This window comes from Cucurbita maxima, unplaced genomic scaffold (assembly GCF_002738345.1).
Source record: "Cucurbita maxima cultivar Rimu unplaced genomic scaffold, Cmax_1.0 Cma_Scf00009, whole genome shotgun sequence".
Taxonomy (NCBI): domain Eukaryota; kingdom Viridiplantae; phylum Streptophyta; class Magnoliopsida; order Cucurbitales; family Cucurbitaceae; genus Cucurbita; species Cucurbita maxima.
The window spans coordinates 5,215,210-5,236,506 of NW_019272025.1; the positions used below are offsets into that span (position 1 = coordinate 5,215,210).

General features: G+C 36.8%; 5 protein-coding genes and 1 non-coding gene across 10 annotated transcripts; 4 read left to right on the forward strand and 2 right to left on the reverse strand.

Moving 5' to 3' along the window:
• The first annotated feature begins 142 nt into the window (after positions 1–142).
• Positions 143–3,102, forward strand: LOC111483891 (probable tyrosine-protein phosphatase At1g05000). The gene is made up of 5 exons (XM_023130265.1): positions 143–565; positions 709–802; positions 2,153–2,210; positions 2,300–2,343; positions 2,428–3,102. The coding sequence occupies exons 1-5, from the start codon at positions 318–320 to the stop codon at positions 2,611–2,613; spliced, it is 630 nt and encodes a 209-aa protein (XP_022986033.1). The 5' UTR covers positions 143–317; the 3' UTR covers positions 2,614–3,102.
• Positions 3,103–4,580: 1,478 nt separating this feature from the next.
• On the forward strand, positions 4,581–6,268 carry LOC111483905 (small ubiquitin-related modifier 1-like). Of its 2 annotated transcripts, XR_002718429.1 has the most exons (4): positions 4,581–4,765; positions 5,719–5,868; positions 5,955–6,152; positions 6,189–6,268. XR_002718429.1 is itself a non-coding variant. In XM_023130282.1 (3 exons), the coding sequence occupies exons 1-3, from the start codon at positions 4,679–4,681 to the stop codon at positions 6,018–6,020; spliced, it is 303 nt and encodes a 100-aa protein (XP_022986050.1). In that variant the 5' UTR covers positions 4,581–4,678; the 3' UTR covers positions 6,021–6,268. The 2 variants fall into 2 exon arrangements, 1 of the variants encoding a protein (XP_022986050.1); XM_023130282.1 differs by having other exon boundaries at positions 5,955–6,268.
• A 471-nt stretch (positions 6,269–6,739) lies between these two features.
• LOC111483904 (small ubiquitin-related modifier 1) lies at positions 6,740–10,119 on the forward strand. Its single transcript, XM_023130280.1, has 4 exons — positions 6,740–6,794; positions 7,963–8,108; positions 9,577–9,726; positions 9,814–10,119. Exons 2-4 carry the CDS (start codon positions 8,022–8,024, stop codon positions 9,877–9,879), a joined length of 303 nt encoding a protein of 100 aa, XP_022986048.1. The 5' UTR covers positions 6,740–6,794; positions 7,963–8,021; the 3' UTR covers positions 9,880–10,119.
• On the forward strand, positions 6,840–6,896 carry LOC111484635. Its single transcript, XR_002718560.1, has one exon. It is a non-coding gene; the product is annotated as a small nucleolar RNA U49 (small nucleolar RNA).
• Positions 10,120–10,996: 877 nt separating the features above from the next.
• LOC111483824 lies at positions 10,997–15,557 on the reverse strand. 4 transcript variants are annotated; one of them, XR_002718420.1, is made up of 10 exons: positions 14,862–15,557; positions 14,394–14,535; positions 14,023–14,313; positions 13,797–13,944; positions 12,268–13,260; positions 11,954–12,192; positions 11,802–11,875; positions 11,581–11,704; positions 11,155–11,435; positions 10,997–11,105 (listed from the first exon to the last, which is right to left on the reverse strand). XR_002718420.1 is itself a non-coding variant. In XM_023130156.1 (9 exons), exons 1-9 carry the CDS (start codon positions 14,915–14,917, stop codon positions 11,403–11,405), a joined length of 2,100 nt encoding a protein of 699 aa, XP_022985924.1. In that variant the 5' UTR covers positions 14,918–15,557; the 3' UTR covers positions 10,997–11,402. The 4 variants fall into 4 exon arrangements, 3 of the variants coding, with proteins under 3 accessions (XP_022985924.1, XP_022985925.1, XP_022985926.1); XM_023130156.1 differs by having other exon boundaries at positions 10,997–11,435; XM_023130157.1 differs by having other exon boundaries at positions 10,997–11,435; positions 14,394–14,756; positions 14,862–14,921.
• An 853-nt stretch (positions 15,558–16,410) lies between these two features.
• LOC111483881 (AUGMIN subunit 2-like) lies at positions 16,411–20,616 on the reverse strand. Its single transcript, XM_023130251.1, has 7 exons — positions 20,346–20,616; positions 19,845–19,976; positions 18,874–18,999; positions 18,017–18,121; positions 17,760–17,828; positions 16,770–16,883; positions 16,411–16,686 (listed from the first exon to the last, which is right to left on the reverse strand). Exons 2-7 carry the CDS (start codon positions 19,962–19,964, stop codon positions 16,426–16,428), a joined length of 795 nt encoding a protein of 264 aa, XP_022986019.1. The 5' UTR covers positions 19,965–19,976; positions 20,346–20,616; the 3' UTR covers positions 16,411–16,425.
• Between the last annotated feature and the right edge of the window lie 681 nt (positions 20,617–21,297).

Genomic DNA, 21,297 nt, shown 5'->3' on the forward strand with positions numbered 1-21,297 from the left:
CACTCAAAAGTCACCCGCCATACTTTTATTTATTTAATTATTTATTATGTTCACTCTCAAGAAAGAACAGAGGAAGAGAAAAAAAAAAAAAAAAAAAAAAAAAAATATATATATATATATATATATAAAATAAAATCATAGAAAGAAAAAGGAAAGCTGGAGAGGCACAGAAGACATGGAATGTCCATCTTGATCCCACAGACTTCTCCTTCCTTCTTTCTCTTCCACATAAAGGCGCAGTTTGCGCAGTATTTCCATTGTCGTCGTCATAATCTTTTCATTTTTCTTCTTCTTCTTCTTCTTCTTATTCAGCTGTAATGAAATTCGAAGAGCAGAACCTGAAGCATCAGTCTGAACAGAGGTGCAGGAATATTGAGTTCGATACAATCGATCACCATCGCAGTATTTCGTCGCTGGTTGAATGCGAAGACAGCGAGAGGGATGGTGACGGCCTCTATATCCCTCCTCTCAACTTTTCCATGGTTGATAATGGCATTTTCCGCTCCGGCTTCCCTGACTCTGCTAACTTCTCCTTCCTCCAAACCCTAGGTCTCCGTTCCATTATGTATGTATGTTCTTTCGTTTGGATAGTATTCATCCTAGTATTTTCATTTCCTGTGTTTGTTCTACTCGTTTACGGTTCAGTATCTATGTTTTGACTTTGTGTGATGAACGGATTGATGATTTTGCATCGACTTATGGATGTAGATGTTTATGTCCGGAGCCGTATCCGGAACACAACATGGAGTTCCTCAAGTCGAGCGGGATTAGATTGTATCAATTTGGAATTGAAAGCTATAAGGTGCGTTTTCGTTCATTTTTGGAGTCTCCTTTACTTATTAGAACCGCTGATGTTTTAAGTTAAATTGTCTTAGTTAACGATTCGACGTAATAATTTTTATATTTGGATTAGGAAATTACTGTGTTAATGTAGATGTTCACCCTGTACGTTATGGCACGTACTTTAAATTGTGGAACATTACCGGAGAGCGCATGCGCAATTTAGCATGGAATTGTTTATCACGTAATCAGGTTTTCTTTTATAATTATGAAGTTCGAATAGTTAATGATCTTGCATCGTCGAGTAAGAAAGAAGTTTATAAGCTTCCAAGAAGGCAGAAGTCTGGATGTCTTGGGCGTTGCAGGCTCTTCAGACTGATATTTGTTTTGAATTTCTGCATGATCTTGATATTATGCTTTAGTCCTCGAATTGCTGTTTGAAGGATAAGTTATGGCGTGTATCAGTGGAAATTTTTTCTAATATTTATGTCTAGTACTCGCACTGCAATGTTGTTACAATTATATATACTACCTGTGAAAACTTGATCATTGAAGAGGTTGTAATTGTGGGAATTGTGCTCATCCAAGAATTGGTATAGAATAAGATTGAATTTCTTTTTGGTCTCAGTCCCTTGAAGTTGAGATGCAATAAGGAGAAATGCGTTGTGCTTGAAATAATGGAACGTGATACCAGTCCTTCACCTCTGCATCTGCAGACGAAACAGCTTTACGGAGATTGATATTTAGAATTTGAAAATATTGATTACTTAACAAAGTTGCCATGGGATATCTTTTGAGGATTTGGAGATTGATATACGCCCACATGCACGAAATCTATCATTGAGCTACTAGACCGTTAGTGTTAACATGTGATTTGAAACATAAAACTAATTTTCTCAGCCAATAAAAGATACCTGATTTGATCTGCCTGTGTTACTAACTGTATCATGTGTTCAGGAAATTAATTTCTAGCGATATCATGTGATATTAGGTTCAATTACATTGATTACCGAGTATAAGATGTTCTTAAGTTTTAGGAAACTTGAGTTTTGGTAATCCTTTTCCGTTTCTCTGTTGATTCGAATATCTACTTCATTAGATCCTTGTAAGCCATACCTCCACTACCCTGTCAGTGAACTTTGTTTTCATCCTTGCTATCAGTGACTCACTGCTCCATTTTTTTTTTTTCAAATGCTCAATATTTATACCTCGGTATGGATGCTTGATTTATGGTCTCTGCAAGTGGTACTATGATGCTACGGTTTTAGTTCTAGTTGAAATGAGAATACGAGTGATATATGCCTGACTGTGCCAGATTTCATAGTACTACCGTTACAGTTATTGACGTTGATATTAATATTTGTGTATTCAGGAGCCATTCGTGAACATTCCGGATGATATGATTCGTGAAGCACTAAAAGTTGTCCTTGGTACCACTGAATATCATCTTAAAACTGATTGACTAGGTATTACTTTGTGAAGATTGTTGTTATCTAATTAGCTTAATTTCTCAATGCAGACGATAGGAATCACCCAGTTCTCATACATTGCAAAAGAGGAAAGGTAATCACCGTTTCCCCCCTATGCTTCCTTCCCACGAATCCAAGCTCACCACTCGCTTATCTATAAATTCTTCTCTCTGTCCAGCATCGAACAGGTTGTCTTGTGGGATGCCTTAGAAAATTGCAGAGGTGGTGCCTCACTTCTGTATTTGATGAGTACCAGAGATTTGCAGCTGCAAAAGCAAGAATTTCAGACCAGAGGTTTATGGAGCTGTTTGATATCTCTGACTTTAAGCATCATCCCATGTTATTCTCATGCTCAAAGAGGTGAAAAATGATTACAGAGGGTAGATCTTGTGCTGGAATAAAATGGAAAAGACAGTACTTCCCTGAAATCCTTCCAAGTAATTTAGAGATTTTTCTTTTCTTTTTTCTTTTTTGCATTTTTCCTTGGGGATAATGACGAATGTTTTCATGTTTACACCTCAAAGTATTCTATACACTTACAGCTGCCGGCACTCTTTCTGAATCACCCTGTTTGATTTGCAAGATTTCTTTGGTGGACCTAGGGCAGTACAACCTTCAAGCACCTTACAGTTCATATTAAAAGTTCTCAATCTTCATAACCCTGAAGTTATTCCTTCCCTAAATTATTATAAAAAGCAAGGCACAACTAGAGAGGCATGGCCCTTGTCTGTATTCCTTTTGGATATGAATACTCTTTGCATGTGAAAAGAACTATAATGTGCATGCGTTTAGTGTAATGTTTGATTTGTTTGGACCAATAAAACGGCAGTAACAATTTTCAGCTGTTTGATCATTCATCCCTGTCCCTGGTTCCTTCGAAGCCGAAGCTCGAAGCCTGAAGCCCAGTGGAAAAAGCAATCAATCAAAGGGACTTTATGCACCTTATCAGCTAATAATTCATAATTCTCGTTTTAGTTTCTGATGAAACTCTTGTCGGATTCATTCAGTGTATTGGAAACTGTATTTCACCATATGAAATTATTATTACGGACATCAGTGAACTCTTGATAAATGATTGGAGGACCATCTCCATAATCTTTATGGCTTAATTTAGGTCCATTTAGAGGGAATGACGAGAGATTCCATTCCCATATGGACTGGACTTCATTTTTCGAGGTTGCTACTGTTAGTGATGACGGGCAATGATTTCATAGTCGGTAGTGTTGATGGATTTCTATTCTGGCTTTGCCAATATATAATGATTAGTGGTTTCTGATTGTTCGGTCTTTTGTTCTTCTCAAAGCCCCTTGGCATACTCGGGGGTTAAAGTCAGCTGAGTGAGGTCGGATCAAATGTTGGTCCCACTAAAATCATTCCCTAAATTAGCCGCATAAGCTCTTCTGTCTTTGTTTTGGGCTTACCAGAAGGTCTCAATTCAATAGAGTTAGTATTCCTCACTTATAAACTCATGATCATTTCCTAAATTAGCCGAGGTGGGACTTTCATCATCCAACACCATTGTCCCAAATTCCATTGATAACCGAAGATTTTGGTTGTCCACGCATATAGAATTATTAGGTCATTAAACCCTTTAATTTTATGTCCAATACAAATATAAAATTTTAATTTTGTGTATTTTGATAATTTTGTAAATTCTTAAACTTACTAAATATACGATTAAAAGATTAAAATTCAATTCATTTTGATTAGGTAGGAATTTGTACAACACAAAATTGAAACACTAGGAGTTTGTGTATTTAAAAAAATATTAAGCGATTGAAAATTGTGGGACTATCCATTTTATTTTTAGACTTTATATTACATCATTCGGATCTCATTTCAAACAATGCTTTTCACACGTATATAATAATGAATTTAAAGGTGGTTCTAAAAGTTAAAATTTGTGAAATATTTTAAAATATTGTTATTCTAGAAATGTTTGGATTGATCTTTATACCGTCTTTTGAGTACAAATTAATAGCAAAGTAATACGATGTATATTTTATTTTATTTTATGAATTTATGTTTTCTTTAATAATAAAATTTGTGTGCGAGTAGTTTCATTTAGGTTTGGTATGTATAAAAGATATAGGTATGAGAATGTGAAAATATGAGAGGAAAATTTTGGTTATAATTAATATAAACAATTAATCATCGATGCACTAAATTCATTTAAAACTTATATACAGGGGAAATATTATATTAAATGTGGTTTAAGTCATTAGAAGAAAGGGTATTATCGTAAAAAAATTTCTTAAATAAAATTTCTGATGATACTTTGGCCCAATAGTCTCAGCCCACTGGCCCAGGAACACATATATATATCAATTTTCTTATTTCAAAAAATAAAAACTAGTTTCCTCCTCTCAGGAGTCGGAAATCGGAAGGATTTGAACCCTAATTTCTAGTAAATCGGACGAGATTGAAGGATGTCGGGGGTCACAAACACGCCGCAGGAGGAAGATAAAAAGCCTAACGATCAATCGGCGCATATCAATCTGAAGGTCAAAGGCCAGGTTGGTTTCCTTCTCGAGAAATTAAGTTCATGCTCGAAGGTTTTAATGCTGCTGATATTTCTCTCATGTGTTCGTAGTCTCTTGATGCTTTCTGGCTTTTTCCTTCTCTTTTCTCGCTCTGTCTACGATCGAATCGCTTTTGGTTGTTACCAAAAGTTGAATCCCGAAAATGGAACTTTTTTTTTTTTTTTTTTTTTTTCATCTTTCCCTCTCAGAATCTAGCAAAGTCAATTAAGTGATAGATGGAATTGTAGTTTCCATTTTTTGTGTAATAGTTAACAAAATTCATGTCATAGCTTTGATTGATCTTTTTGGCAAAGACTTCGTAGGTGCATGCTGTTATAAACTACTATCTGGGATACTGGGAGTGAATTTACATAGCCGTTGGTCTTCCTGTCCTGTCCTGGATAAGCCAGTGATTTTTTGATATTCTTCTAATATACTTTTCATTGGGATGGACTCATCACTTGTGCATCGAATATCTGCTCGATTGTAGCCTTGCTGAGCATTGGCTGCACACTTGCATTTTTTATCTTTCAAACTGCACTGTTGGAATGTCTATCTAAGCATGAGTACTAACGCATTTGTGGGGTTCCTTTAAGCTTCAATGAGTTGAGTTTCTCACAATTCTTTAACTCTATGGTCTCCGTTGTGATTAATGGTACAAATTATAGTGATTTGATTGGAGGACCGGTTTAATCTATCTATTGAGTTAATTTCTCAGTTTCTTCTCTGTTCCTTGTTTCACTTCAGCTTGTACTGTTTCCTCTCCTCCTCATTCTTCTTTATCAAGTTGATAATAACATCAATTCGTTCTTAATCAATTTTGGTTAGAAATAGTTTTCTTGAACTTCCTATAGTGGGATTCCTTGTTGCATTGTTTCACTTTTCTCCATAAAAGTTAATTTTTTTTGTACCAAAGAAGTATGTTCTGAAACTTTGATTTCCTATAGGATGGGAACGAGGTGTTCTTCAGGATTAAAAGGAGCACTCAGCTGAAGAAACTAATGAATGCTTACTGTGATCGACAATCTGTGGATCTGAACTCCATTGCTTTTCTATTCGATGGTCGTCGTCTTCGAGCAGAGCAAACCCCCGACGAGGTATCCCTTTCTCTGATCTAAGCACTATTAGATATCCCAATATTAAATTTCATGAATTTTTAGCAAAAGCATGTAATGTTTTCCAGCTAGAGATGGAGGATGGGGATGAGATTGATGCAATGTTGCACCAAACAGGTGGATCGAGTGGTTGATATGCGATATGTGGTCCTTTAGTATCTGTATTTTGATTGAAAAAGGAAAATGTGGGTCATTTAGATTCTTGCAGGTGGTTTATATTAGGTGTAGATTCTGGAAAGACTTCCCAAAGTTTATGCTTTATGTTGTGAGGTCAATATTATCTTCTCATATCACTTGTTACTTGGCTTGGCTCGTTGTATGGATTGAACGCTCTGTTTATTTGCTAAGTTAATTACAATGTACCTTCCTGGTTTCCTCCTCATATATATATATATATATATATACCAAACCCACTTGGAAGATTTTGAAAATGGTTTAGTCTCTCGTCGTGAATCCCAACGCAATTGATAGAAAAAAGTGTTGGGAATTTCTAATATCCTTTGGAATTTGGATTTTATAATATTCGAATTGTTTTTTTTATTATTATTCTTTTATACTTGTAAATAGTGGGAATCGAATTAGATGTTTTGTAATATTTAATTAATTAATTAAAAAATGTTGGGTACATGAAAGGCTTATATGAAAGGATATTACAATTTTATAATAAGTTTAAAGATTATAATTTCTTTATCATATTAAAATGTTTGGATATCCTAAAGGTGGGCCTTCTGACAGTCAAAGCCCAGTAAAAGCGAGGCCCAAATCGCCATAGAAAGCCCAAAAAGAGAAGGCCTTCCCGATTAGGGTTTGTGTTTGACGTCTATAAAATCTGACCGTCATCTTCCCCATTTGTCTATTCTGATTCAGTCTGCGTTCTTAGCTTCAGTCTTCTTGTATTCGTAAGCAAGGTATTTTATTATTGTTTATTTATTTATTTTACTTTTGAGTTTATATCCCAATGAGGAAATCCCGGAAATTGCAAGTGCCGTATGACACTTAGTGAATGATTTGAAATGGATATCTGAGGGATTCTTCTTCTTCTTCTTCGCCGTGCGGACCCTCCACCGCGGGTGACTGAACGAAGGCTTACCGGCGACACCATTGCCGGAAATCCTACGTAGACGATCTCCCCATCTCTAATGTCAAGTATTTCGAAACTAAATCCCGATTTAATTGGCTTAGGGGTTAGCCCGATTAGTGAGGGCAAAATGGTCAATTTGCACATATATATATATATATATATATATATATATATATATATATATATATATATATATGAGCATCTAACTTGACTATATAGCTGCCATCATTCTACCGTTCATTTTTATTCCTCACAAGATAAGAATAGAGTAGAGAAATTTGAACGGATAGTTTATCTGTTTTATTTGTGAAGGTTAAAGAGTTCATAGAATAGAGTAGAGAAATTTGAACGGATGATAAGAAGAATAGAATTGAAAATGGTAGTGGTAAGTTTCAAGCACTCTAAGCTTGCCCGCGTGTGGTAAGAAAGATTAGCCACAATATGAAGGTACCATACACTTTACCTTAACACAACATGGGAGTGGGAGTGAACTCGAATACTACAACTATAAATGGATTAGATTCTCCATAAAAATATCACATTATAAGAAACAATAAAAAAAAACTAAATGGGAAAGTTTTAAAGTTGATTTGGCCAAAGTTTTAAACCCAAAATTTTCACGTTAAAGTATGCTTGTGGTTGCAATATATAAGTAGCTTGATCCCCATGAAGTCGGTCCATGTGGTCGAGGAGGAGCAAATGAAGGAAAGGAATATGAAAATTTGATTTAAATCAATTAAATAAACATATGCACTGGATTTCTTTAAAACTATATATATAGGGGAAATATTATATTAAATGTGGTTTAAGTTATTACCAAAAAGGGTACTTACGTAAAACAATATAAATGATTTTTTTATATTAAAAATTTATGTTGATAGTCAGGTCCGTATATGAGTTTTTGGCCCAATATAGTCTGAGCCCATAGGCCCACTGTCACTTAAATATATGATTTCTTTTTTTTTAAAAAGGAAATGCTCATTTCCTCTTTTCAGGAGTCGGGGAAATCATAAGGATTTGAACCCTAATTTCTGGCAAATCGGCAGATTGAACAATGTCGGGGGTCACGAACACGCAGCAGGAGGAAGACAAAAAGCCCAACGATCAATCGGCGCATATCAATCTGAAGGTCAAAGGCCAGGTTTGTTGGTTGGTTTCTTTCTGGAGGAATTAAGTTCATGTTTGAAGGTTTTAATGCTGCTGATATTTCTTTAATGTGTTTGTGGTCTCTTGATGTTTTCTGGCTTTTGCCTTCTCTTTTCTCTCTCTTTCTACTATTGAATCGCTTTTTGGTTGTTACGGAAAATTGAATCCCGAAAATGAAAAAAAAAAAAAAATTCATCTAATTATGTTTTGTTCCTTTTTTTTTTTTCCTTCGAAACTTTCTCTCTCAGAATCTAGCCAAGTCAATTAATTGATAGGTGGAATTATAGTTTCCATTTGTTTTTGTAATATTTGCAGTTTTGGTCGCATTCAGACTGTTCCATTTTTCTTTTTGTTTGTTATACTCACTCTGGGTAACAAAATCCTGTCGTAGCTTTGATTGTTCTTTTGGCGAAGACTTCGTAGGTGCCATGCTGCTAAACTACTTCTGGGTTACTTGGGAGTGAATTTTACATAGATGATCAAGACTGAGTGCTGGTCCTCCTTTCCTGTCCTTGATAATCTAGTGATTCTTTGATATTCTTCTAATATACTTTTCATTGGGATGGATTTGCCACTTGTGGATTGAATACCTGCTGGGTTGTGGCCTTACCGAGTATTGACTTCACATTTACTTTTTTGATGTTTCAAATAGGGCTTTTGGGGTGTTTTTTAGCTTGAATACATGAGCATTTGTGGGTTTTCTCTGAAATTTGGTTGTATTCATTTGTTCATTTTGTTTGAATACATTACGAAGTAGATTTTTTCAATATCACTTCCAATGGAGTGGTTTTAATGTATTTTAAAGATTCATGTAAATGTGTTCTAAACCAAGCCTTAAAAAATAGAATGGATTTTCTAAGCTTCTATGAGTTGGAGTTTCTCACAATTCTTTCACTATTTCAACGAAAGGATCAGTTCGGCCATTAAATTAAATAAGAATAGTACTGTAAAGTCTGGCACATGTCTAAGCAGCAGAAGAATTAAGACAGTCTATCAGCCATCTTAATAGGCAATACATACCATGGGAGTGTACATCTGCGTGGTTTTAATTTTTTTTTTTTTTTAAACCTTGAGAAGAATGCTGCTTTGTGGTCTTGGTTGTGATTATTGATACAAATGACAGTGAATTGAGTTGGCGATCGGTTTAATCTATCTATTGAGTTATTTTTTTTTACTAAGGCTAGGAAGAGCAAGGAGATTGAAAGTGCTTATGAATGCTTAGCTCCATTTTTCTGTCCCACAATTTTCTATCTTGGGAGCGATTGATCCAATGTATTAATCTTCATAGTTAATACATTCCATGGAAATAATTTTATTGATCTTCCTATTGTGGGCTTATTTTTAATATGCCTTATTGCATTGTTTCACTATTCTCCATCAAAGTTTGTTTCTTTACCAAAAAATTATGGGTTTGTATTTGTGAAAGACTAACCTCTTAATTCTGAAATTTTGATTTACTATAGGATGGGAACGAGGTGTTCTTCAGGATTAAAAGGAGCACTCAGCTGAAGAAACTAATGAATGCTTACTGTGATCGACAATCTGTGGATCTGAACTCCATTGCTTTTCTATTCGATGGTCGTCGTCTTCGAGCAGAGCAAACCCCCGACGAGGTATCCCTTTCTCTAATCTAAGCACCATTAGATATCCCAATATTAAATTTCATGAAGTTTGTAGTAAAAGCATGTAATTTTTCCCAGCTAGAGATGGAGGATGGGGATGAGATTGATGCAATGTTGCACCAGACGGGTGGATCCAGTGGTTGAAGTCCGTGGGGTGTTGGATATGCTCCTTTAGTATTAGTATTTTATGTGTGTCATAATTATCTGCTTAAGCCAGCAGACTTCTAATCCCTGATGTCAATATAATTATTATTATCTTCTCGTATCACTTGTTGTTACTTGGGTGGTTGTATGGATTGAAAGCTTCAGCATGAAGCATTAGTAGCACATTTGGGAAGTTAATTACAATGTACCAACCTGTTTTTTCCTCCTCCACGTTGAAAATGGTTGACCATTTTAATTTCATTTGAAAGCTTCAGCAGGAAGCATTACTAGATGATTTGGAATCGCGAATACCATTAATTCATTTGAACCACGCAGAATGCTTCAAAAAAGAATGCTGATTCGACCTTTACTTTTATATTTCTTATAATATTTTTCATCATCCAATATTCGTTTCATTTCGAGTCATATCACAATTCGCTCCCGAATAATATGTCAAAATACTTAGTACTTGAGCGTTTCATTTTAGTCCTTCCTTCGTATCACGTATCTTTCGAATAATATGTCAAAGTACTTGAACGTCATGTCAAATAAAGTGGAAAGAAAACAATGTTGGCTCTTAAATTGCGATCACTTGCAGTTTGCAATTTGATTTCTTATTTAGACGGGAAATTCCTACCCCGCTATATCTATATATCGATCAATTCCGACTATTGATTATTTTCCGATCGAGATGTATGGATCCATGGGCCTATGTGTCTATATAGATTCTGTTCATGGATTAACGAAAATGTGCAAAAGCTCTATTTGCCTAGTCTCTTCCTTTTTACGTATGGCATCGCCACTCCCTTTGGCGGTATCCACTAATTCAGAACTTAATTTGAAAATCATATTTCGACCCGGACGTTTTCGGAATGCCCACGTCTTGCCTTTACTCCTATTTCAATGGGAATCTTTTTCATGGCTCAATAGATAATTTGATAAGCCAATGTTTAAGCCAATGTTTTTTTTCCGTGTTTCAGAATATGGTTAACTAACATGTTAACTAATCGATTACGATAAATTGGATCGAATTTTGCAATTTTTTCTTCTGCAGTACCTCAACGTGACATGAGCGTGAAAGGGGTTCAAGAATCAGTTTTCTTTTTATAACATCCCGATAAAAAATCTTTTACCTTTGGAACATGCAAATTCTGTACACTAATTTTGCATGTTATTTACATCCGGTGATTTACAACACATCATCTGGAAAGGAAACTAGAATTGATCTCAATTAGGAGGGACAAAAGGTAAAAGACCATACAACTTAACCTAAACCTAAAAGATAATTCAACTAATTCAGGCATATAATCTCTCGCTACCTTGAGCTTCAGTAATTTGAACCCCCTCCAACCGTGTTGTTGTAGGGAGAGAAAAAAAAAAAAAAAAAATCATGCTACTTTGTATGGTATAGTTATCTGCCTCCTCCGCTAAGATGTGCCTCGAGCCATGTCTTTCGATTAGAATGTACCGAGGGGATTATTATCTACTGTGCGTCGTAATCATCTGCTTAAGCCAACAGACTTCTAATCCGTGTGAACCTTACGGTTTTCCAAGGACTGTGAACACAACAAAATCATCGAACAGGTTCGGGCGTTAGATCTCAGGTTGCTCAAGGGCTTTAAAATTTTACTACAAACTACTCCAAGAACTATGGGAATAACCATTACATTACTTATTTGAAAGAATGAGATTGAAAACAACCTGTCCATATACCCTAGACAGACGTTGGGGCTTGTACATGCGTCTACTGCTGCTTGCTTCCTGCTCTGAGCCTCGTATTCGACCGCATAATCTTTCAAAACATTCCTGTACATAATTATAGATGCTATTGCATCATGGAAGTCAGTGATAAATTAGTGACCCTTTCTTCTATTTATACAAAAAAAATTGTGAAATTAGACTTGGCATAACCAGAAGCCAACCTGAGCCGATGTCTGTTGCAGGCAGTGAAGAAGGCAACAAATCCATTTAAAATACTTCTAAGAGCTCTAAAAACCTGAAGCAAAGAAATCGCCACAGTAATTGAAAAGTTGGCACAGTATAACACGAGTAGTTATTGTTCGATGTATAGTACCTGAGAGAAGAGATCATTCCAAAGTGTACGCAAAATGGAAACCTCAGAAGTGGCAACTGTTACCTCTGAAACAGAAGCAACTTGAAAAACACTACTAAGAACTTGTCCTACGTCTCCGAACATCTCATAAATGCCGGTGCATATGTAAGTTACGAAACTAGCTAACAAAAGAATGGTTCTGATCGGAACATATAGTATTTCTGAAATGATCCTCAATGCAGGAAGCAAAATCATTGTTACTGCAGAAAAAAGGAGGGGATTAGAAATGTAGTGAAAAAGATAAGGAATAAACAGGAAAAGCAGTATAAACCCACCACAGCTCCACAAGGTTGAGAAAATGAACCATATTGGCAAGAGCAACAACTCAACTGAGTCAACAACCATATCGCCACAAAAGTCTATCACATCCCAGATCACTGAAAAGAAGTTCCCAACAACTTTGATACAAGTTTTACAAATAGGAAGAAGGAATCCTAGAAGTTCCACGACCGTACTTGCCAACGGTTGAGCCAAAATTGCAAGAAAAGATCGTGTGGTACGTGAAATAGTAAGAAACCATGTAAGAGCTTTCTCAAAATTATGTAAGAACAACATTGTTCCCAAGTATTTGATCCGTGATACCATCTCCCAATTCTCAATCCAATCAAAAAGGGGTCCACACAAACGAGACACTGCTGCCTTCAAAAGCGGGACATTTTTGTATAAATCATAGAATCCTATGAGAGCTGTGATAACCGATACCAGTACATACAAAGCTCTTGCAAAAGGGCACATCCACGGACGATAGACATGACAAAACACCGGGTAAGATTGAAGGAAGATGACCCAAGATGGAAGACCAGCTTCTAACAAAGTGAGCAACCGTAGATCGGACATTATTACTTGCTTTAACTTAAATGGAAGGTCGCGATCATTGAACCTAAACAAAATTAATACATCTTTGTATTGTGTAGCCTCAACTACATCTTGACAATTAGCATCGTAAATCTCTGAGACACTGGGAAAACCACTAGTCCTGTTCTCCATCTCAACCAGATTGGTATCATCTTCATTATCTGAGCCAATAAATTTAGTTACTTTTCTTCTCTTGTTAGGACCAGTAGGAGGAGGCGTCTGTAGTGTATTCGCGCTGTCTTCTACAGTCGTAGAATGTAAGTTTAGTTCACCATCAGTGCACTCCAGAAGATCATTATTAATGCAGAAGTTTTTGTAGGAGATAATCTCGTCCTCCATAATTGGAATGCTATTATTGAGGAAATTGTCTTCAATATCATCAAAATCATCTACAGCATCATAGAAAATTTCTCCTGAAAAATGGCATTGAAAATGAAATTGTGAAGTGGACACTTTCGAGGCCATTACAGGTGCTAGCTCAAGCAGGTAAGCCATCAGCTACTCAATAGTTTCAACCAAAGACATGCTTAGATCATACAAGCGGATTGAACCAAATCCTACTAGCAGTTTCAAATATAAAAACTGGATAATAATCATGTTACATTTGTTGACGAACATTTGAAGGCAATACATAATTGATATAATCTAGAGACTCGAATAGAAAGAATTTGTTGGAGAAGACGAGGGATCGTGCTATCCATCCGCACACCATAGCCAGAACTATGTCAGTTGTTACAAAAGCTACAAATAACAATAGGCTCTAAGCATTGCAATATCATTATCAAACAAAGCACTTTGTAAATCATCCTAAATATAGTGAAGAATCAAGTGATCTAAAAATCAATGCAACCAGTGCACTGATATAGCCTCCACACGTGAACAACAGAACGTACATACTTGCATTCGTAGTATTATCTACGTCAGAATTAATTCGACACACTAACATTACCTGTGACTGATTCCAAATAACTCTTCAACAGTTGCTCATCTGAGGGTGAACCCAAGAACCAAGAAGATACGCTCCCTGCAGCATGAGATATGCAATCAAATTCCCATCGTTGCATATATTTAGACTCTACGGCCAGAGAGGTATCCGTCTGCAGGTGAGATGAAAATGATTGAGCACAGACAACTACAAGACAGAAAACCGACAAAGCAGGTGGAAGGGTAGGTACCTGAAGCTCATTAAAGTAGTTTATACCCCTAACATTGCTCCATGAAACTTCAAAAACAATAAAACCATACAATGTGCAATGCAGTTCATTGTTTAGGATAAAAGATCTTCGAAGGATCTCCACAGGAGGCATAGGAAGAAGAAGAAGTTTCTTTTGAGACAGGGTCACTGCATTGATCAATGAGAACCACAAACACTTCTTTTTCTTAGTAATTTTGGGTCTCTGATAAGCAACTCGTTCACTATTTCTATCCCTCCGTACTTTCCTGTTTGCAAAAGGAGAGAGCCTCGACTGAAAAGTAGAAAGGTAATTAAGTTTGAGTATCAGAAAATTGATAAACAAAGTTTAACAGGATTGAATTTGATACAAACCTTCGTAACCATCAGTTGCCACAACCGAGCAGGCCGCGAACCAAATTCTCTCAACCATGGCCGATTGTCCACCAAAATTAAGAATTTTTTACTCTCATGCGCCACGAAGAGGCTAAGATCCGAGAGATAAGACTGCAAGTCGCTGAATTGATGAAAAACAGTTGGAACATTGAACAAACATACTATTCACCAACCATTGAAATCGGCGACCGAAACTCCAGTAAAAATTCATCAATACGATTAGAAATACAGTCAAAGCATTGCAATTACACAGGAATCCTTCAAATTATTTCGAATATCAAACAAGTTGAACGCGAATTCATTTAAACGAATACAAAAAGAACAGACAAACCCAACATTCATCTTCAAAAAGAGAAAAAGAAAAAAAGAAACCCTCAACAACAATCATATAAACGAATAGAGAAACTCTTAACGAAAAGGAGTTAATCCAAGGAAGAAAAAGCATACCCGATTTGTAAATTGGTGAGAGGAAATACACAACGATCATCATCAACATTCCCCATTAACGCCAAGTCTGATTCCCAAGTTACCACCAATTACAGCTTTGAGAAACGACACCGAAATCGGAAAGACGCATACACGCAACCGATGCATGTTAATACAAAGACAAGAATTAATTAATAACCAAGACAAGGCAGGGGAGATTCCATAACAAAACAAAACAATCACCGCCAAATTTCATCCGCCAAAATTCAAGGCGCTCGTCTGTGAAGAGGAAGAGGGCAAAAGGAATTTCAATTCACCGAATTCGATGAGGCTTGGGAAAAGAAATGTAAAGAAATCGAAAGAATTGCATGGGTTGGAAGGCGAGAAGAGAACGTGTCCAGGGTGAAACCAGAAGCGTGGCATATATTGTCATCTAAAGGAAGTTTAAAGGAGAAAAGGGGTTCATGGTGAAATGGAGGCATTGGGATCTGCCTCTTCCCGCCATTAGAGAAAACAAGAAGGAAGAGAGAGAAAACCAGAGATCTCGGAGGAGAAGCAGTCGGAGGAGAGAGAGTAGGTCGTCTCCGCATTGATCGGGTGCGGACAAATCTAGCGGTTGCTTCCTGCAACCAATACGCCATGTGGACTCTATTTTTAGTTATATGAAAGAGTCTCTGGGTCAATCTTCCAACTTATTTCCGATATAATATCTTCTATTTATTTTTTTTATAATTTTTTAAAATATAAAATTATTCAACATGCCTTACTTAAATCATATATTCTTAATTAATATATTTAAAGTTCAAATTAAGTTAACCAAAAAAATAAATGAATAATTTTTTTTAATGTATAATTCTAAAAGTTAACCAAAGTTATTGTTTAAGTAATATTTTAATTCTTACCAACCAGAGAAATTATTCATATTTAAAATGATTGTTAATGTTTCAATAAACCTTTTTTTTTTTTATATATATAATAATCAAATAAATGAGACAAAAAATTTATTTTTTTTTTCTTCTCTTTTTCCACTTTTTATTAAAAAGCAAAAAGAAAATATAATAATATACAATAATAATAGATAAGGAGAGATGCGCACCCCAATACCGGGTCCCGCTGTCCAGCAGGAGAACCAATCATCACAAGCGGGACCCACTGGCAAAGAAAAAACTGACGTGGCTTTATTCGAGGAAATTGAGCGCCAATGGTCAGGTCCACGTGGAAGTTAAAATGATGAGGTGTAAATTGGAAGCTTTGGGTTTTGTTAGTATGCGACAGGATGTAGAGAATCACGAAATTGAATGTTTTTTTAAATTTTATTTTTTGATTAATCCATGGTTTTTAAATAAAGAAAATGTTAAAAAGTTAGGCTAATGATTTTATAAAAAATTAACAAATCATTCGATTTTATCGATATTTTACATATACATAAAATGATAACCCTTAAATCAAGGGACAAAAAAAGATATTAGCTTGGGCCTTAGAATCAGATCAAAGAAGGGGTCCATAACAATCTACGATGGCTCGAGCCATCGACATGATGCGAGTAATCTTGTTCAATGTGTTCTTCGTCTTCATTTTGTTGTTGTCAATTTTCTTGTCTATGGAGGCTTTTGATGGCCAATTCATCAAAAAAGCTCGATTCGGATTGCCATGGAGGTGGTGTGATGCAGTTCGAATCGACTACGACACGAAGGGATGGATCGATGGGTCGGGGCGTAGGCAAAGATGGATTCGGATTACCTACTCGGAGATTCTGTAGTGTTGCAAAGGACTCCCTCATAGCACTCATGGCTTCAAAGAATCCAGTGCAAGAAGCTAAAGCTACAGGGATGGGCCTAAGCATTTCCTACATGGGAGAAGATTAATTCCAATGCTGCTTTTAGTGTTTGTGAATATCAAATTAGAGGAGGAAGAGATAATTAGGGTTACCCCCCACACTGAAGGCGACTCCCTAAAGTTCTGACTCCATTGGAGATCAGCAACTGAAGCTGTCAAAGCTCCATAATCACTAGCAGCCTTCCTCAACAACACGGAAAATTGTTTCTGCAAAACATTTCCATCAAGCATTGTCGTTTGTCGGTCAGTCAGTATAAAACAATGCCTTTCAAACTTTCTTCTACTTGTCACATGATCATACACTCATGATGAAGAATTTTATCCTTGAAATAGACAAAAGTTTATTGAAACAATGAGGTGTGAGATTCTACATCGGTTCGAGGGAACGAGGGGCGGATTGTGAGATCTCACATCAGTTAGAGAGGGAACGCAACATTCCTTATAAAAGTGTGGAAACCTCTCCCTAGTAAACATGTTTTAAAACCGTGAGTTGATGGTGATACATAACTGGCTAAAACGGGCAATATCAACTAGCGGTGGGTTTGGGCTGTTACACGAGGTTCCTTATAAGGGTGTGGAAATCTCTCCCTAGTAGATGTGTTTTAAAATCATGAGGTTGACGACAATATGCAACGGACCAAAACGAACAATATCAACTAGCGGTGGGGTTGGGCTGTTACACGAGGTTCCTTATAAGGGTGTGGAAATCTCTTCCTAGTAGATGCGTTTTAAAATCATGAGGTTGACAGCGATATGCAGCGGACCAAAACGGACAATATCAACTAGCAGTGGGGTTGGGCTGTTACACGAGATTCCTTATAAGGGTGTGGAAACCTCTCCCTAGTAAATATGTTTTAAAATCATGAGATTGACGACAATACGGAACGGGCCAAAATGGACAATATCAACTAGCAGTGGATTTGGGTTGTTACACGAGGTGTTTTAGGGTTCGGGTAGCAATTTATATGCCATTTTCTCATATAATCCTAGGAAAGTAGGTCATGGGATGTTACCAAAATTCAGTCCCCTCAGACACACAAGAAAATTGTAAAGGAATACTGAGCATTTCATTGATGGGCAAACCTGAAATTCTGCTTCCACTGGAATGCAATCGACTGAATACGGTTGCTGAAGACGAACTATTATACGATCCTGCAATATATTTGGGAATGAGGAGAAGAGGATACAAGAGATATCATAGCCTTTGAATCATGCATGCTCAAGTTCAAAGTATTGCTATCTTTCAAACACAAGTGGAAACGTACAAGACCTCTTAAAACCGAGGTCCTACTCTCAATTTTGGAGGTCGTTTATAAGAAAAAAGAGGTTAAAGAAAGCACCTTATTCTGGATGACACCTTTCAATATGGTAGTAATCCTTGATAAAGTCTCAATCTTCTTTTGCATTTCACTCACATGTGTCAAATGAGTTACATTCTTCTCATTCTAAGGACATATTTTCAGTTCATTCAGTACAATAATAAACTCCAGATAGATAGAAAACGTGCAAATTAACAATGAATAAGTACAATTGTAACGGCCCAATATAAGTAATTCTCCTCAAGGTTTTAAAACGTGTCTATTAGAGAGAGGTTTCCACACCCTTATAAGAAATGCTTCGCTTCCCTCTCTAACTGACGTGGGATCTCACAATCCACCCCCCTTGAGGATCCAGTGTCCTCGCTGGCACAACGCTTGGTGTCTGGCTCTAATACCATTTGTAAAGGCCCAAAGCCACTGCTAGCAGATATTGTCCTCTTTGGGTTTTACCTTTCGGGCTTTCACTCAAGGCTTTTAAAACGCATCTGTTAGGGAGAGGTTTCCCACACAAGGATAAAGAACACAATCCACCCCCCTTGAGGGCCCAACGTCCTCGCTGGCACACCGCCTAGTGACTCGCTCTGATACCATTTGTAACAGCCCAAGACCACCGCTAGCAAATATTGTCCTCTTTGGGTTTTCTCTTTCGGGCTTTCCCTCAAGGTTTTAAAACGCATATGTTAGGGAGAGGTTTCCACACCCTTATAAGAAATGCTTTGTTCTCCTCTCCAACCGATGTGAGATCACAATCCACCCCTTGGGGGCTCAACGTTCTCAATCGGCGTGGGATCTCACAACAATTTTATCTCATTTTGACGGTGAACACTTCCTACACATTAAAAGTTGAAACTGACAAAAGCAAAACCCAGGATACTCACCTTACGGCCTTGGAGTTCCACTTGAAGGTCTGCTATTTTCCTTTGAACAGCAGCAAGCTCTCGTAAAACTCTGATTAGATCATCACCCTGCTCACCAGTAGCAGCAGAAATATTTTGCAGGTCTTCCTGAATGAGACAAACTATCCCGTTTAAAATTTCAAGTTCTAAAGTTTCCGATTCTAAGTAGCGATGTACTATTAAACCAGAGATCACAAATAATGCACTACAATAGATACAAAAATTCAGAATTACTTGTATCCCATGTGTACTCTTGCAGTAAAAAAGGAGATACGGTCGTCTTTAGGCTTTCCCTTCAAGGGCTTCCCCTAAAGATTTTAAAACGTGTTTGCTAGGGAGAGGTTTTCACACCCTTATAAGGGATGCTTCATTCCCCTCTCCAACCGATGTGGGATCTCACAATCCACCCCCTTGGAAGTCCAGAGTCCTTACTGGCACACCACTCGGTGTCTGACTCTGATACCATTTGTAACAATCCAAACTTACCGCTAGCAAATATTATCCGCTATGACCCGTCATGTATCACCATTAGCCTCATAGTTTTAAAATGCGTCTGCTAGGGAACTTCGTTCCCTTCTCCAACCAATGTGGGATCTCACACCATCAGTCAAGAGGCTAGTAAGCAATTGACCCCGTTTTCTTAATGTAATGAACGAACAAAATTTACCTTCATTAAACCATTGCTACATAAATTTACCAAGTTCCATGATTTGAATTCAAATCCAAGGTATAACTAATTGCCCTGAGATGCTGACCTTTTTTTCCAGTTCAATATGCTTGTCAAGAATTCATCGAAAGCAATATACCATTTCCAAAAGCTAATTCACAAGCCACATTAACCTATCAACTTCTTCAAGTGATTCCAAAGACTATTTTTTAAAACGAAAGATCCATCTAGGAAACATAAAACTTAACAATACGTATAAGCAGACAGAGAGAGAAGGATCAGTGACCTGTGAAGGCGGAGAGACAGAGAAACCGAGATCGGCAGCAATTGAGAGGGCATCGGACATTCCTCCGATTCGCCTCAGAGGTTTCTTTCCAACCCATGTGGTATCACTTCCCATCGACATTCAAACCCCCCGCTGCAAAGCTCGACAAAGCAAAAGAAGAAAGCAGCTAAGACTGCAGAATTTTTATAGCATGGAGTCCCTAATTCTTAGAGAATTACACTCCGGATTTGAAATCATTTCCGGTGTTTGATTTGAATATAAAAATAAAAATGATTTGAAATTCAATCTGATTTGGAAATCCTAATTTCTCCCAACAAATTTTGGAATGAGGTTTAATTTGTCAGCATTTTAGATTAAATTTGAATTCATTCCAATTTTACCTATTTTCGAATGGGCTGAATTGAAGAAATCAGAATACACGAGGAAAAAAAAAAAAAAAAAGGAAGAAAAAGAATCGATCCTTTCGATTTCAGCAGTAGAGAGATAGCGGGATTACGAGACCTAGTCGACGAGCAACGGAATGCAGAGGGCCGTCGGCGACGAACAGAAGAAGGCTAGGTAGTCGGGCGTGCCAGCGTGGTTGCAGCAGAGAGAGTGAAAGTGAGAAGAGAAAGAAATGTTGCAGCACCGTTTCCGATAGAGGTATGTTGGCGTGAGACTGTGGCGGAGAGCGTCGTGCCGGCGTAGGTTGCGGTTGCCTGTGGCTGAGGCTGCGGCGGCGGTTTTTTTTTTCTTTTTTTTTTTCTTTTTCCCTCAAATTTTAATTTGGGTTTCCTCGGCCCAAACTTTTCAATTTTGTTTGTTGAATTATAAAAAAAAAAAAAAAAAAAAAAAAAAAAAAAAAAGTCCGTAAAAAAAAANTGTGGATATAATTTCAAATTTTAATAATTTAGTATTTAAACATTAATACTAAAAATTTAGCATTTCACTATGTAAATTGATAAATTAACAATGTTTATAAACTATAAAATCTAAATATTTAGCAATTTTCAAATTTATAATATATTAAGTTTAAAATTATATTTAATATGCTAATTATTTTTAAAATTTTAAAATTTGATAAGTACCTATAAAATACAAAAAAAAAAAAAATAAATAAATAAATAAATTTAAATATCTATTATAACCCGCCAAGTTTTCATTAAATAAGACAAATTTCAAAATTCGCGGGCTCTTCTGGCCATCAAAGCCCAGCATGGGTCTGGCTAAAAGTGGGGCCTAAACCGCCATGGAAAGCCCAAAAAGAGAAGGCCTTCCCGATTAGGGTTTATGCTTGGCGTCTATATGTACCGATTGTCATCTACAACATTCACCAATTCTAAATCAATCTGCATTCCCAGCTGCAGTCTTTCTGATACGGCGAGGTATTTTGTTTTTATTTGTTTTACTTCTGAGTTCATCCCAATGAGGAAATCCTTGAAATTGCAAGTGCCATATGACACTTAGTGAATGA